The following is a 13,933-nucleotide window of genomic DNA, read 5'->3' as shown; positions in this document are numbered from 1 at the left end:
AGCGATCTGAAGGTAAGGTGTATTTTATTGCTGTGTCGTATTTATTTATTTATTTCACAAACCAATATTTCCTTAAAATTTAATTGCAATAAAATAACACCGACTCTAAATGCGGTGTTGAAAAGTCATAGTTTGAGTGACTCATTTTAAATTCAGTAACTTAAAATAAAATAAAACACTCAAATAATTTATTGCCACTTAGTAATTTTGTCTTTAATTTCAAAGAATGAAAGTGGCTTCAAAATTTAATGCGGATAAACATTTTGTTTTTTTTTCGGCCTCATTATTATTATTATTATTATTTAATGCTACAAACGGTAGCCAACGTGGAAGCGATCTGAAGGTAAGGTGTATTTTATTGCTGTGTCGTATTTATTTATTTATTTCACAAACCAATATTTCCTTAAAATTTAATTGCAATAAAATAACACCGACTCTAAATGCGGTGTTGAAAAGTCATAGTTTGAGTGACTCATTTTAAATTCAGTAACTTAAAATAAAATAAAACACTCAAATAATTTATTGCCACTTAGTAATTTTGTCTTTAATTTCAATGAATGAAAGTGGCTTCAAAATTTAATGCGGATAAACATTTTTTTTTCGGCCTTATTATTATTATTATTATTATTTAATGCTACAAACGGTAGCCAACGTGGAAGCGATCTGAAGGTAAGGTGTATTTTATTGCTGTGTCGTATTTATTTATTTATTTCACAAACCAATATTTCGTTAAAATTTAATTGCAATAAAATAACACCGACTCTAAATGCGGTGTTGAAAAGTCATAGTTTGAGTGACTCATTTTAAATTCAGTAACTTAAAGTAAAATAAAACACTCAAATAATTTATTGCCACTTAGTAATTTTGTCTTTAATTTCAAAGAATGAAAGTGGCTTCAAAATTTAATGCGGATAAACATTTTGTTTTTTTTTCGGCCTCATTATTATTATTATTATTATTTAATGCTACAAACGGTAGCCAACGTGGAAGCGATCTGAAGGTAAGGTGTATTTTATTGCTGTGTCGTATTTATTTATTTATTTCACAAACCAATATTTCCTTAAAATTTAATTGCAATAAAATAACACCGACTCTAAATGCGGTGTTGAAAAGTCATAGTTTGAGTGACTCATTTTAAATTCAGTAACTTAAAATAAAATAAAACACTCAAATAATTTATTGCCACTTAGTAATTTTGTCTTTAATTTCAAAGAATGAAAGTGGCTTCAAAATTTAATGCGGATAAACATTTTGTTTTTTTTTCGGCCTCATTATTATTATTATTATTATTTAATGCTACAAACGGTAGCCAACGTGGAAGCGATCTGAAGGTAAGGTGTATTTTATTGCTGTGTCGTATTTATTTATTTATTTCACAAACCAATATTTCCTTAAAATTTAATTGCAATAAAATAACACCGACTCTAAATGCGGTGTTGAAAAGTCATAGTTTGAGTGACTCATTTTAAATTCAGTAACTTAAAATAAAATAAAACACTCAAATAATTTATTGCCACTTAGTAATTTTGTCTTTAATTTCAATGAATGAAAGTGGCTTCAAAATTTAATGCGGATAAACATTTTTTTTTTCGGCCTCATTATTATTATTATTATTATTTAATGCTACAAACGGTAGCCAACGTGGAAGCGATCTGAAGGTAAGGTGTATTTTATTGCTGTGTCGTATTTATTTATTTATTTCACAAACCAATATTTCCTTAAAATTTAATTGCAATAAAATAACACCGACTCTAAATGCGGTGTTGAAAAGTCATAGTTTGAGTGACTCATTTTAAATTCAGTAACTTAAAATAAAATAAAACACTCAAATAATTTATTGCCACTTAGTAATTTTGTCTTTAATTTCAATGAATGAAAGTGGCTTCAAAATTTAATGCGGATAAACATTTTTTTTTTCGGCCTCATTATTATTATTATTATTATTTAATGCTACAAACGGTAGCCAACGTGGAAGCGATCTGAAGGTAAGGTGTATTTTATTGCTGTGTCGTATCGTATTTATTTATTTCACAAACCAATATTTCGTTAAAATTTAATTGCAATAAAATAACACCGACTCTAAATGCGGTGTTGAAAAGTCATAGTTTGAGTGACTCATTTTAAATTCAGTAACTTAAAATAAAATAAAACACTCAAATAATTTATTGCCACTTAGTAATTTTGTCTTTAATTTCAAAGAATGAAAGTGGCTTCAAAATTTAATGCGGATAAACATTTTGTTTTTTTTTCGGCCTCATTATTATTATTATTATTATTTAATGCTACAAACGGTAGCCAACGTGGAAGCGATCTGAAGGTAAGGTGTATTTTATTGCTGTGTCGTATTTATTTATTTATTTCACAAACCAATATTTCCTCAAAATTTAATTGCAATAAAATAACTCCGACTCTAAATGCGGTGTTGAAAAGTCATAGTTTGAGTGACTCATTTTAAATTCAGTAACTTAAAATAAAATAAAACACTCAAATAATTTATTGCCACTTAGTAATTTTGTCTTTAATTTCAATGAATGAAAGTGGCTTCAAAATTTAATGCGGATAAACATTTTTTTTTTCGGCCTCATTATTATTATTATTATTATTATTTAATGCTACAAACGGTAGCCAACGTGGAAGCGATCTGAAGGTAAGGTGTATTTTATTGCTGTGTCGTATTTATTTATTTCACAAACCAATATTTCCTTAAAATTTAATTGCAATAAAATAACACCGACTCTAAATGCGGTGTTGAAAAGTCATAGTTTGAGTGACTCATTTTAAATTCAGTAACTTAAAATAAAATAAAACACTCAAATAATTTATTGCCACTTAGTAATTTTGTCTTTAATTTCAATGAATGAAAGTGGCTTCAAAATTTAATGCGGATAAACATTTTTTTTTTCGGCCTCATTATTATTATTATTATTATTATTTAATGCTACAAACGGTAGCCAACGTGGAAGCGATCTGAAGGTAAGGTGTATTTTATTGCTGTGTCGTATTTATTTATTTCACAAACCAATATTTCCTTAAAATTTAATTGCAATAAAATAACACCGACTCTAAATGCGGTGTTGAAAAGTCATAGTTTGAGTGACTCATTTTAAATTCAGTAACTTAAAATAAAATAAAACACTCAAATAATTTATTGCCACTTAGTAATTTTGTCTTTAATTTCAATGAATGAAAGTGGCTTCAAAATTTAATGCGGATAAACATTTTTTTTTTCGGCCTCATTATTATTATTATTATTATTATTTAATGCTACAAACGGTAGCCAACGTGGAAGCGATCTGAAGGTAAGGTGTATTTTATTGCTGTGTCGTATTTATTTATTTCACAAACCAATATTTCCTTAAAATTTAATTGCAATAAAATAACACCGACTCTAAATGCGGTGTTGAAAAGTCATAGTTTGAGTGACTCATTTTAAATTCAATAACTAAATAAAATAAAACACTCAAATAATTTATTGCCACTTAGTAATTTTGTCTTTAATTTCAAAGAATGAAAGTGGCTTCAAAATTTAATGCGGATAAACATTTTTTTTTTCGGCCTCATTATTATTATTATTATTATTATTTAATGCTACAAACGGTAGCCAACGTGGAAGCGATCTGAAGGTAAGGTGTATTTTATTGCTGTGTCGTATTTATTTATTTCACAAACCAATATTTCCTTAAAATTTAATTGCAATAAAATAACACCGACTCTAAATGCGGTGTTGAAAAGTCATAGTTTGAGTGACTCATTTTAAATTCAATAACTAAATAAAATAAAACACTCAAATAATTTATTGCCACTTAGTAATTTTGTCTTTAATTTCAATGAATGAAAGTGGCTTCAAAATTTAATGCGGATAAACATTTTTTTTTCGGCCTTATTATTATTATTATTATTATTTAATGCTACAAACGGTAGCCAACGTGGAAGCGATCTGAAGGTAAGGTGTATTTTATTGCTGTGTCGTATTTATTTATTTATTTCACAAACCAATATTTCGTTAAAATTTAATTGCAATAAAATAACACCGACTCTAAATGCGGTGTTGAAAAGTCATAGTTTGAGTGACTCATTTTAAATTCAGTAACTTAAAGTAAAATAAAACACTCAAATAATTTATTGCCACTTAGTAATTTTGTCTTTAATTTCAAAGAATGAAAGTGGCTTCAAAATTTAATGCGGATAAACATTTTGTTTTTTTTTCGGCCTCATTATTATTATTATTATTATTTAATGCTACAAACGGTAGCCAACGTGGAAGCGATCTGAAGGTAAGGTGTATTTTATTGCTGTGTCGTATTTATTTATTTATTTCACAAACCAATATTTCCTTAAAATTTAATTGCAATAAAATAACACCGACTCTAAATGCGGTGTTGAAAAGTCATAGTTTGAGTGACTCATTTTAAATTCAGTAACTTAAAATAAAATAAAACACTCAAATAATTTATTGCCACTTAGTAATTTTGTCTTTAATTTCAAAGAATGAAAGTGGCTTCAAAATTTAATGCGGATAAACATTTTTTTTTCGGCCTCATTATTATTATTATTATTATTATTTAATGCTACAAACGGTAGCCAACGTGGAAGCGATCTGAAGGTAAGGTGTATTTTATTGCTGTGTCGTATTTATTTATTTATTTCACAAACCAATATTTCCTTAAAATTTAATTGCAATAAAATAACACCGACTCTAAATGCGGTGTTGAAAAGTCATAGTTTGAGTGACTCATTTTAAATTCAGTAACTTAAAATAAAATAAAACACTCAAATAATTTATTGCCACTTAGTAATTTTGTCTTTAATTTCAAAGAATGAAAGTGGCTTCAAAATTTAATGCGGATAAACATTTTGTTTTTTTTTCGGCCTCATTATTATTATTATTATTATTTAATGCTACAAACGGTAGCCAACGTGGAAGCGATCTGAAGGTAAGGTGTATTTTATTGCTGTGTCGTATTTATTTATTTATTTCACAAACCAATATTTCCTTAAAATTTAATTGCAATAAAATAACACCGACTCTAAATGCGGTGTTGAAAAGTCATAGTTTGAGTGACTCATTTTAAATTCAGTAACTTAAAATAAAATAAAACACTCAAATAATTTATTGCCACTTAGTAATTTTGTCTTTAATTTCAATGAATGAAAGTGGCTTCAAAATTTAATGCGGATAAACATTTTTTTTTTCGGCCTCATTATTATTATTATTATTATTTAATGCTACAAACGGTAGCCAACGTGGAAGCGATCTGAAGGTAAGGTGTATTTTATTGCTGTGTCGTATTTATTTATTTATTTCACAAACCAATATTTCCTCAAAATTTAATTGCAATAAAATAACACCGACTCTAAATGCGGTGTTGAAAAGTCATAGTTTGAGTGACTCATTTTAAATTCAGTAACTTAAAATAAAATAAAACACTCAAATAATTTATTGCCACTTAGTAATTTTGTCTTTAATTTCAATGAATGAAAGTGGCTTCAAAATTTAATGCGGATAAACATTTTTTTTTTCGGCCTCATTATTATTATTATTATTATTATTTAATGCTACAAACGGTAGCCAACGTGGAAGCGATCTGAAGGTAAGGTGTATTTTATTGCTGTGTCGTATTTATTTATTTCACAAACCAATATTTCCTTAAAATTTAATTGCAATAAAATAACACCGACTCTAAATGCGGTGTTGAAAAGTCATAGTTTGAGTGACTCATTTTAATACAGTAACTAAAATAAAATCAAACACTCAAATAATTTATTGCCACTTAGTAATTTTGTCTTTAATTTCAATGAATGAAAGTGGCTTCAAAATTTAATGCGGATAAACATTTTTTTTTCGGCCTTATTATTATTATTATTATTATTTAATGCTACAAACGGTAGCCAACGTGGAAGCGATCTGAAGGTAAGGTGTATTTTATTGCTGTGTCGTATTTATTTATTTCACAAACCAATATTTCCTTAAAATTTAATTGCAATAAAATAACACCGACTCTAAATGCGGTGTTGAAAAGTCATAGTTTGAGTGACTCATTTTAAATTCAGTAACTTAAAATAAAATAAAACACTCAAATAATTTATTGCCACTTAGTAATTTTGTCTTTAATTTCAATGAATGAAAGTGGCTTCAAAATTTAATGCGGATAAACATTTTTTTTTTCGGCCTCATTATTATTATTATTATTATTTAATGCTACAAACGGTAGCCAACGTGGAAGCGATCTGAAGGTAAGGTGTATTTTATTGCTGTGTCGTATCGTATTTATTTATTTCACAAACCAATATTTCGTTAAAATTTAATTGCAATAAAATAACACCGACTCTAAATGCGGTGTTGAAAAGTCATAGTTTGAGTGACTCATTTTAAATTCAGTAACTTAAAATAAAATAAAACACTCAAATAATTTATTGCCACTTAGTAATTTTGTCTTTAATTTCAAAGAATGAAAGTGGCTTCAAAATTTAATGCGGATAAACATTTTGTTTTTTTTTCGGCCTCATTATTATTATTATTATTATTTAATGCTACAAACGGTAGCCAACGTGGAAGCGATCTGAAGGTAAGGTGTATTTTATTGCTGTGTCGTATCGTATTTATTTATTTCACAAACCAATATTTCGTTAAAATTTAATTGCAATAAAATAACACCGACTCTAAATGCGGTGTTGAAAAGTCATAGTTTGAGTGACTCATTTTAAATTCAGTAACTTAAAATAAAATAAAACACTCAAATAATTTATTGCCACTTAGTAATTTTGTCTTTAATTTCAAAGAATGAAAGTGGCTTCAAAATTTAATGCGGATAAACATTTTTTTTTTCGGCCTCATTATTATTATTATTATTATTATTTAATGCTACAAACGGTAGCCAACGTGGAAGCGATCTGAAGGTAAGGTGTATTTTATTGCTGTGTCGTATTTATTTATTTCACAAACCAATATTTCCTTAAAATTTAATTGCAATAAAATAACACCGACTCTAAATGCGGTGTTGAAAAGTCATAGTTTGAGTGACTCATTTTAATACAGTAACTAAAATAAAATCAAACACTCAAATAATTTATTGCCACTTAGTAATTTTGTCTTTAATTTCAATGAATGAAAGTGGCTTCAAAATTTAATGCGGATAAACATTTTTTTTTCGGCCTTATTATTATTATTATTATTATTTAATGCTACAAACGGTAGCCAACGTGGAAGCGATCTGAAGGTAAGGTGTATTTTATTGCTGTGTCGTATTTATTTATTTATTTCACAAACCAATATTTCGTTAAAATTTAATTGCAATAAAATAACACCGACTCTAAATGCGGTGTTGAAAAGTCATAGTTTGAGTGACTCATTTTAAATTCAGTAACTTAAAGTAAAATAAAACACTCAAATAATTTATTGCCACTTAGTAATTTTGTCTTTAATTTCAAAGAATGAAAGTGGCTTCAAAATTTAATGCGGATAAACATTTTTTTTTCGGCCTCATTATTATTATTATTATTATTATTTAATGCTACAAACGGTAGCCAACGTGGAAGCGATCTGAAGGTAAGGTGTATTTTATTGCTGTGTCGTATTTATTTATTTATTTCACAAACCAATATTTCGTTAAAATTTAATTGCAATAAAATAACACCGACTCTAAATGCGGTGTTGAAAAGTCATAGTTTGAGTGACTCATTTTAAATTCAGTAACTTAAAGTAAAATAAAACACTCAAATAATTTATTGCCACTTAGTAATTTTGTCTTTAATTTCAAAGAATGAAAGTGGCTTCAAAATTTAATGCGGATAAACATTTTGTTTTTTTTTCGGCCTCATTATTATTATTATTATTATTTAATGCTACAAACGGTAGCCAACGTGGAAGCGATCTGAAGGTAAGGTGTATTTTATTGCTGTGTCGTATCGTATTTATTTATTTCACAAACCAATATTTCCTCAAAATTTAATTGCAATAAAATAACTCCGACTCTAAATGCGGTGTTGAAAAGTCATAGTTTGAGTGACTCATTTTAAATTCAGTAACTTAAAATAAAATAAAACACTCAAATAATTTATTGCCACTTAGTAATTTTGTCTTTAATTTCAATGAATGAAAGTGGCTTCAAAATTTAATGCGGGTAAACATTTTTTTTTTCGGCCTCATTATTATTATTATTATTATTTAATGCTACAAACGGTAGCCAACGTGGAAGCGATCTGAAGGTAAGGTGTATTTTATTGCTGTGTCGTATCGTATTTATTTATTTCACAAACCAATATTTCCTCAAAATTTAATTGCAATAAAATAACACCGACTCTAAATGCGGTGTTGAAAAGTCATAGTTTGAGTGACTCATTTTAAATTCAGTAACTTAAAATAAAATAAAACACTCAAATAATTTATTGCCACTTAGTAATTTTGTCTTTAATTTCAAAGAATGAAAGTGGCTTCAAAATTTAATGCGGATAAACATTTTGTTTTTTTTTTCGGCCTCATTATTATTATTATTATTATTTAATGCTACAAACGGTAGCCAACGTGGAAGCGATCTGAAGGTAAGGTGTATTTTATTGCTGTGTCGTATCGTATTTATTTATTTCACAAACCAATATTTCGTTAAAATTTAATTGCAATAAAATAACACCGACTCTAAATGCGGTGTTGAAAAGTCATAGTTTGAGTGACTCATTTTAAATTCAGTAACTTAAAATAAAATAAAACACTCAAATAATTTATTGCCACTTAGTAATTTTGTCTTTAATTTCAATGAATGAAAGTGGCTTCAAAATTTAATGCGGATAAACATTTTTTTTTCGGACTCATTACTATTATTATTATTATTTAATGCTACAAACGGTAGCCAACGTGGAAGCGATCTGAAGGTAAGGTGTATTTTATTGCTGTGTCGTATTTATTTATTTCACAAACCAATATTTCGTTAAAATTTAATTGCAATAAAATAACACCGACTCTAAATGCGGTGTTGAAAAGTCATAGTTTGAGTGACTCATTTTAAATTCAGTAACTTAAAGTAAAATAAAACACTCAAATAATTTATTGCCACTTAGTAATTTTGTCTTTAATTTCAATGAATGAAAGTGGCTTCAAAATTTAATGCGGATAAACATTTTTTTTTTCGGCCTCATTATTATTATTATTATTATTTAATGCTACAAACGGTAGCCAACGTGGAAGCGATCTGAAGGTAAGGTGTATTTTATTGCTGTGTCGTATCGTATTTATTTATTTCACAAACCAATATTTCGTTAAAATTTAATTGCAATAAAATAACACCGACTCTAAATGCGGTGTTGAAAAGTCATAGTTTGAGTGACTCATTTTAAATTCAGTAACTTAAAATAAAATAAAACACTCAAATAATTTATTGCCACTTAGTAATTTTGTCTTTAATTTCAAAGAATGAAAGTGGCTTCAAAATTTAATGCGGATAAACATTTTGTTTTTTTTTTCGGCCTCATTATTATTATTATTATTATTTAATGCTACAAACGGTAGCCAACGTGGAAGCGATCTGAAGGTAAGGTGTATTTTATTGCTGTGTCGTATCGTATTTATTTATTTCACAAACCAATATTTCGTTAAAATTTAATTGCAATAAAATAACACCGACTCTAAATGCGGTGTTGAAAAGTCATAGTTTGAGTGACTCATTTTAAATTCAGTAACTTAAAATAAAATAAAACACTCAAATAATTTATTGCCACTTAGTAATTTTGTCTTTAATTTCAATGAATGAAAGTGGCTTCAAAATTTAATGCGGATAAACATTTTTTTTTCGGACTCATTACTATTATTATTATTATTTAATGCTACAAACGGTAGCCAACGTGGAAGCGATCTGAAGGTAAGGTGTATTTTATTGCTGTGTCGTATTTATTTATTTCACAAACCAATATTTCGTTAAAATTTAATTGCAATAAAATAACACCGACTCTAAATGCGGTGTTGAAAAGTCATAGTTTGAGTGACTCATTTTAAATTCAGTAACTTAAAATAAAATAAAACACTCAAATAATTTATTGCCACTTAGTAATTTTGTCTTTAATTTCAAAGAATGAAAGTGGCTTCAAAATTTAATGCGGATAAACATTTTGTTTTTTTTTCGGCCTCATTATTATTATTATTATTATTTAATGCTACAAACGGTAGCCAACGTGGAAGCGATCTGAAGGTAAGGTGTATTTTATTGCTGTGTCGTATCGTATTTATTTATTTCACAAACCAATATTTCGTTAAAATTTAATTGCAATAAAATAACACCGACTCTAAATGCGGTGTTGAAAAGTCATAGTTTGAGTGACTCATTTTAAATTCAGTAACTTAAAGTAAAATAAAACACTCAAATAATTTATTGCCACTTAGTAATTTTGTCTTTAATTTCAATAAATGAAAGTGGCTTCAAAATTTAATGCGAATAAACATTTTGTTTTTTTTTCGGCCTCATTATTATTATTATTATTATTTAATGCTACAAACGGTAGCCAACGTGGAAGCGATCTGAAGGTAAGGTGTATTTTATTGCTGTGTCGTATCGTATTTATTTATTTCACAAACCAATATTTCCTCAAAATTTAATTGCAATAAAATAACACCGACTCTAAATGCGGTGTTGAAAAGTCATAGTTTGAGTGACTCATTTTAAATTCAGTAACTTAAAATAAAATAAAACACTCAAATAATTTATTGCCACTTAGTAATTTTGTCTTTAATTTCAATGAATGAAAGTGGCTTCAAAATTTAATGCGGATAAACATTTTGTTTTTTTTTCGGCCTCATTATTATTATTATTATTATTTAATGCTACAAACGGTAGCCAACGTGGAAGCGATCTGAAGGTAAGGTGTATTTTATTGCTGTGTCGTATCGTATTTATTTCACAAACCAATATTTCCTTAAAATTTAATTGCAATAAAATAACACCGACTCTAAATGCGGTGTTGAAAAGTCATAGTTTGAGTGACTCATTTTAAATTCAGTAACTTAAAGTAAAATAAAACACTCAAATAATTTATTGCCACTTAGTAATTTTGTCTTTAATTTCAATGAATGAAAGTGGCTTCAAAATTTAATGCGGATAAACATTTTTTTTTCGGACTCATTATTATTATTATTATTATTTAATGCTACAAACGGTAGCCAACGTGGAAGCGATCTGAAGGTAAGGTGTATTTTATTGCTGTGTCGTATCGTATTTATTTAATTCACAAACCAATATTTCCTCAAAATTTAATTGCAATAAAATAACACCGACTCTAAATGCGGTGTTGAAAAGTCATAGTTTGAGTGACTCATTTTAAATTCAGTAACTTAAAATAAAATAAAACACTCAAATAATTTATTGCCACTTAGTAATTTTGTCTTTAATTTCAATGAATGAAAGTGGCTTCAAAATTTAATGCGGATAAACATTTTTTTTTCGGACTCATTATTATTATTATTATTATTTAATGCTACAAACGGTAGCCAACGTGGAAGCGATCTGAAGGTAAGGTGTATTTTATTGCTGTGTCGTATCGTATTTATTTAATTCACAAACCAATATTTCCTCAAAATTTAATTGCAATAAAATAACACCGACTCTAAATGCGGTGTTGAAAAGTCATAGTTTGAGTGACTCATTTTAAATTCAGTAACTTAAAATAAAATAAAACACTCAAATAATTTATTGCCACTTAGTAATTTTGTCTTTAATTTCAATGAATGAAAGTGGCTTCAAAATTTAATGCGGATAAACATTTTGTTTTTTTTTCGGCCTCATTATTATTATTATTATTATTTAATGCTACAAACGGTAGCCAACGTGGAAGCGATCTGAAGGTAAGGTGTATTTTATTGCTGTGTCGTATCGTATTTATTTCACAAACCAATATTTCCTTAAAATTTAATTGCAATAAAATAACACCGACTCTAAATGCGGTGTTGAAAAGTCATAGTTTGAGTGACTCATTTTAAATTCAGTAACTTAAAGTAAAATAAAACACTCAAATAATTTATTGCCACTTAGTAATTTTGTCTTTAATTTCAATGAATGAAAGTGGCTTCAAAATTTAATGCGGATAAACATTTTTTTTTCGGACTCATTATTATTATTATTATTATTTAATGCTACAAACGGTAGCCAACGTGGAAGCGATCTGAAGGTAAGGTGTATTTTATTGCTGTGTCGTATCGTATTTATTTATTTCACAAACCAATATTTCGTTAAAATTTAATTGCAATAAAATAACACCGACTCTAAATGCGGTGTTGAAAAGTCATAGTTTGAGTGACTCATTTTAAATTCAGTAACTTAAAATAAAATAAAACACTCAAATAATTTATTGCCACTTAGTAATTTTGTCTTTAATTTCAATGAATGAAAGTGGCTTCAAAATTTAATGCGGATAAACATTTTTTTTTTCGGCCTCATTATTATTATTATTATTATTTAATGCTACAAACGGTAGCCAACGTGGAAGCGATAAATAAAGGTAGGTGCATTCTTTGTGTTTGTCTTATGAAGTGTTATATTTAATTGTTTTAATGCCATATATTATAACGTATTGTGTATTCTTTATTTTGTTTAATATTGATATACGTCACTTGTTGTAATTTTCATGCAAATATTTTTTATTGGTGTTGTTTTTATTTTTTTTTAATGCTACAAACGGTATGAAGTGTAATATTTAATTGTTTTAATGCCATATATTATAATGTATTGTGTATTCTTTACTTTGTATAGTATTGATAACAGTGGCTAGTTGTAATTTTCATGTAAAGAAAGATTTTTTATGGTGTTGTTTTTACTTCGCTATGCGAAGTTAGGTTCATTGTATTATTTTTGTGTCGTATTTTTTTTTTCACAAACCAATAATTCCTTTATATTTCCCAATAATCATTGTTTACCTCATCCTTATTTCCTTTTTTCCTGGCGAGAAAGCTCTAAACCTCCACGTGGTTCTTGCTGGACAAATTAGTTATTAATTTGACTAATTAGAGCAATCCTTGAATATTTAGTTTTACCCTGTTGTAAAGTTTTTAATTTTATTTATTTTTTGTAAACTCAAGTGGGGTTATAAATAAAAAACCGTTTCTTACTGGAATTGTTTATTTGCCTGTTCTTTGTAAAAAGAACATTGTGCTCCAAAATCCGTTCCTGATTTTTATTTAATCACCTACTTAATGCCTGCCTTATCTATAAAAATATTTCAACTATTTTAAAACCGTGATTTACATAATTACATTTGCCACCAATAATAATAAAAATAAAACCTCGACGAAATGAAATATACACAATGAAGTAAAATGGAAAAAGATGATACAATATAAATAATTACAATCACATAATGACCTGACAAAAACTGTCAAAAACTTAAACCACGATGAAGTAAAACCAATCACTACCTAAAACACTTGATCAATAAAATAATCTAAAACTTACAGCCAAAATATATCGAATCTGAATCGAACACAGTCTTTCGGTTATCTCTTGAACCTGTTTTTGAACGAACTTATGCTTTTTAACATAAGGGGGGCTTTCTTGGGCTTGGCGTGGGCCGAAGGTCTTTCAACGGCTCGACTTCCGGGGTTTGGAACTGACACTTTTCCGGCCTCGCCTGCCGTTGCCAGAGAACTCAGTTTTGCTGAAGCGGTTTTTCGGACGTCGAAAGCCGTCCCATTTTTTGCTTGTTTGCGAGCTGAAAGATCAAAAAAAATCATAACTCAAAAACTAAAAATCGTAGAGCAATGCGGTTTGTTCCATTGAATTTAGCGGCTCATTTTCCGTATTATACCAACTTTTCATGAGATTTAAAATTTTTAATTTTTTTGCTTAAAATTTCCCTGAGTAAATACACTTACCTTCAAAGAGGTGAAAAAAAATTTTTTTTTAAACTTACTCCAGTAAATTTTTATGGACTTTTACATGTCTTAACAACCCACAAAAGTTGT

General features: G+C 27.9%; 1 protein-coding gene across 2 annotated transcripts in view; it reads right to left on the bottom strand.

The window, feature by feature from the left end:
• Window positions 1-13,073: 13,073 nt before the first annotated feature.
• The window catches only part of EloA (Elongin A), a 64,358-nt gene continuing 63,498 nt past the window's right edge, over window positions 13,074-13,933 (bottom strand). For both annotated transcript variants that reach the window (XM_064357990.1, XM_008195531.3), the window contains exon 5: window positions 13,074-13,680. In XM_064357990.1, the coding sequence (XP_064214060.1) occupies window positions 13,466-13,680 (215 nt within the window). In that variant the 3' untranslated portion in view covers window positions 13,074-13,465. The remainder of the gene's footprint in view (window positions 13,681-13,933) is intronic.

Source organism: Tribolium castaneum, chromosome 7 (genome assembly GCF_031307605.1).
Source record: "Tribolium castaneum strain GA2 chromosome 7, icTriCast1.1, whole genome shotgun sequence".
NCBI lineage: Eukaryota > Metazoa > Arthropoda > Insecta > Coleoptera > Tenebrionidae > Tribolium > Tribolium castaneum.
The sequence above is the reverse complement of the archived record's forward strand: the minus strand, read 5'-3'. Positions and strand labels throughout refer to the sequence as shown.